Source organism: Pteronotus mesoamericanus, unplaced genomic scaffold, assembly GCF_021234165.1.
Source record: "Pteronotus mesoamericanus isolate MK-2021 breed Mesoamerican mustached bat unplaced genomic scaffold, CSHL_Meso_final contig_221, whole genome shotgun sequence".
Taxonomy (NCBI): domain Eukaryota; kingdom Metazoa; phylum Chordata; class Mammalia; order Chiroptera; family Mormoopidae; genus Pteronotus; species Pteronotus mesoamericanus.
Window position 1 is genome coordinate 4097466 of NW_026555092.1, and position 2535 is coordinate 4100000.

Below are 2535 nucleotides of genomic sequence, written 5' to 3' on the forward strand. Positions count from 1 at the left end.
TCTAATGGGCATTTCCAACTCCTTCCAAAAACCAGACTTGTGTGGAGACGGGTAAGCCCGTGACACTGGGTCAGAATGCAGATTTCATTGTACTACAGAGCTCGATTACATTTTAGGGACGATCTTAACTGGTAAGCTCGTAAAACCAAACAATGACAACTTTTATAAGGAGAGGGGAGGCCGCAGGATACTCTTCTGCGCGCCGGCCGCCTCTTTCCAGCGTCACACTGAGGTAACAGCCTTTCTCTTCAATCACTCTCTTGAGCTCCCTGGGTGGGCGGCCTCACGCACTACGGGTGGAAGGATGGGTCAAGTCACACTACGCGAACAAGGCTGATCGCGCGCCACAAAAGGATTCGCAGAACCGTGCTAGCCAACGACTCTCTCTCTTGCTGCCATTGGTTGCGGTCCCGAGGCTCTTTCCCGGACTGGCTGCCGGGGGGCGCCCAGCAGTAGCGCCTGCGCACGCTTAGCAGGCGCTCTCCTCACTGAGCAGGCGCGGCCTCGTGTCGGCTGGAGGAGCGAGCAGGGCGGCGCGCTCTGCGTCCCGGCGCTCGGCTTTCCTTGCCGGTCCCGCCCTCCGTCGCGCCGGCGCGGTGCACCTTGGGATAGGGAGCGATCTCCGAGCGAGGCAGCAAGATGGACGCGGGGTTCTTCCGCGTAAGTAGAAGCGCGGGGATATGGGGTGAGCGGAGGGCCTTACAGGGAAGGCTCGGCAGGAGGCCTAAACTCGGAGCGGGGTGGCCAGCGAGGGGAGGCATCGAATACTATGAGGATCCTGGGTGTCAGCGGACGCTCCCGCCCGCCTTGCGGCGGAGACCGGTGCGCCCCTGCGCAGTCTCCTCCTTCGGGATCGTCCCCCCTACGCGGCCGCGACGGTCGCCGGAAAATGGCGGCGGGAATGGGCCGGAGCGTTACCTCGCCGACCGCTTGTTTGGCGGGGCCTGCAGGCTGAGCCACGCGCGCCGCCGGGTTCAGGGGCCTAGCGGAGCTGCGAGGAGGAAGTCCCTGGGGGGAGGCCGGAGGGAAACCCTGAGGTGACTGGCGAGAGGGGAGGATCCTGGAGAGTATAGTTTGGGGCGTACCGCTCTAGGAGAGCGTGTTAGAGAAGACAGGAAACGGCATTAGCGTCTTTTCTGAAGAAAGCGGGCACCGATCCCCCCGCCCCCACCCATTCCTAATTCTCTGCGAAAGCGCCGGGGCAGAGTTCGCTGGAGCTCCCGCCCAATTTGATATCCCTTCTGGGAGGGGAACTCAAGATAATATGCAGTTAGGACGTTTGAATCTGAGACTCTCTTGAGGCCCAAGGGTGCGACAAAAAGTATGCGCGCGTGTGGAGGGAAGCAGGGGCTTGGGGTGGATCGACTTCTCTCCTTCCCGCTCGCTCCCCCCGTTTGTTTTACTCTTGAAGTCTGCTGGGAAAGGTGCCTCTTAGCTGGGTTCTCCCTGCGCTGAGCGCCCACCACCTGCAGGTGGGGAAGTTTACCTCGCTCTCGTCGGTCCTCAGGGCCTAGACTTTATCAGGCTCGTGCTGGAGCCCATTTGTCCCCATAATCCACTCCTGTAGGAAAGACCACCCAGTCGAGATCTAGGTGGGTGGGAAGTGACCCTAATGGAATTAGAGCTTGCAGATTTTTTTTGTTGCAGAACGGACCATTTAGAGATTGGTTGGTCTAAATCAGAATTTGTACTTTGTGTCATGTAGGTTGGCTCTTTCCACTTCCAGGAGCATATAATATGCAGCTTGTATGTGTGTTTTTAAAGGAAAAGTCGGAAGAGGGGGCAGACTGGGACTTTATTGAGATCTGTCTCTTTAAATTTTTTGATTTTTTCTTAAATAGAGAAACAACGATTTGTTGTCTGCTTATTGATGCATTCATTGGTTGATTCTTGTATTTGCTCCGACCCAGGATCAGACCCGCAACCTTGGCGCATCCAGAGGATGCTCTAACCAACTGAGCTACCCAGTCAGGGCAGGATATCTCTTGATTCTCTAAAGCTGTTGTGGAAATTCTTCTTTAATCAGCTTTTAATGTGCTGCTTTTTCATCGAAAGTTGCAATTGTATTCCATGTGCTTGACTCAAAACAACCAGTTCTTTGACTGTTTTTAGGTTATGCAAACATACTATGTTTATGTAATGATAGTTTCAATTGAGAGAGCTTATCAAATTTTCACACTGTTGATGAACTCTGCAGTTTCCGTGAGAGTATTATGTAGTAAATACTCTATTTTCTGTGGTCCAAATGTAATTTTAAAAAGAAGCCTGTTCTTTGATATTTGTATTTCCCACAGAAAGGAGTTTCAATAGAAGAACAACAAGGTGGTTGATAAATGTAAAAATCTGGAAGGAATGGGTGCAGTTTTTTATATACTGCGTATAGTTTTCTCAGAGGAGTTGACTAGATTTAAACTCTGAGTTAAAAGATTTTAGGGCAGTTACCTTTTAGTACACTGCCAATCACATAGTAAACTGAATATTTTGGTTAAGATAGAAATGATAGCTTTTATTTGCTGAACTTCTGCCACATGCCAG

At 52.0% G+C, this 2535-nt stretch overlaps 1 protein-coding gene across 14 annotated transcripts in view; it reads left to right on the forward strand.

Moving 5' to 3' along the window:
• The first annotated feature begins 575 nt into the window (after positions 1-575).
• SRRM1 (serine and arginine repetitive matrix 1) overlaps positions 576-2535 on the forward strand; it is a 31323-nt gene continuing 29363 nt past the window's right edge. For all 14 annotated transcript variants that reach the window (XM_054571738.1, XM_054571741.1, XM_054571744.1 and 11 more), the window contains exon 1: positions 576-660. In XM_054571738.1, the coding sequence (XP_054427713.1) occupies positions 640-660 (21 nt within the window). In that variant the 5' untranslated portion in view covers positions 576-639. The remainder of the gene's footprint in view (positions 661-2535) is intronic.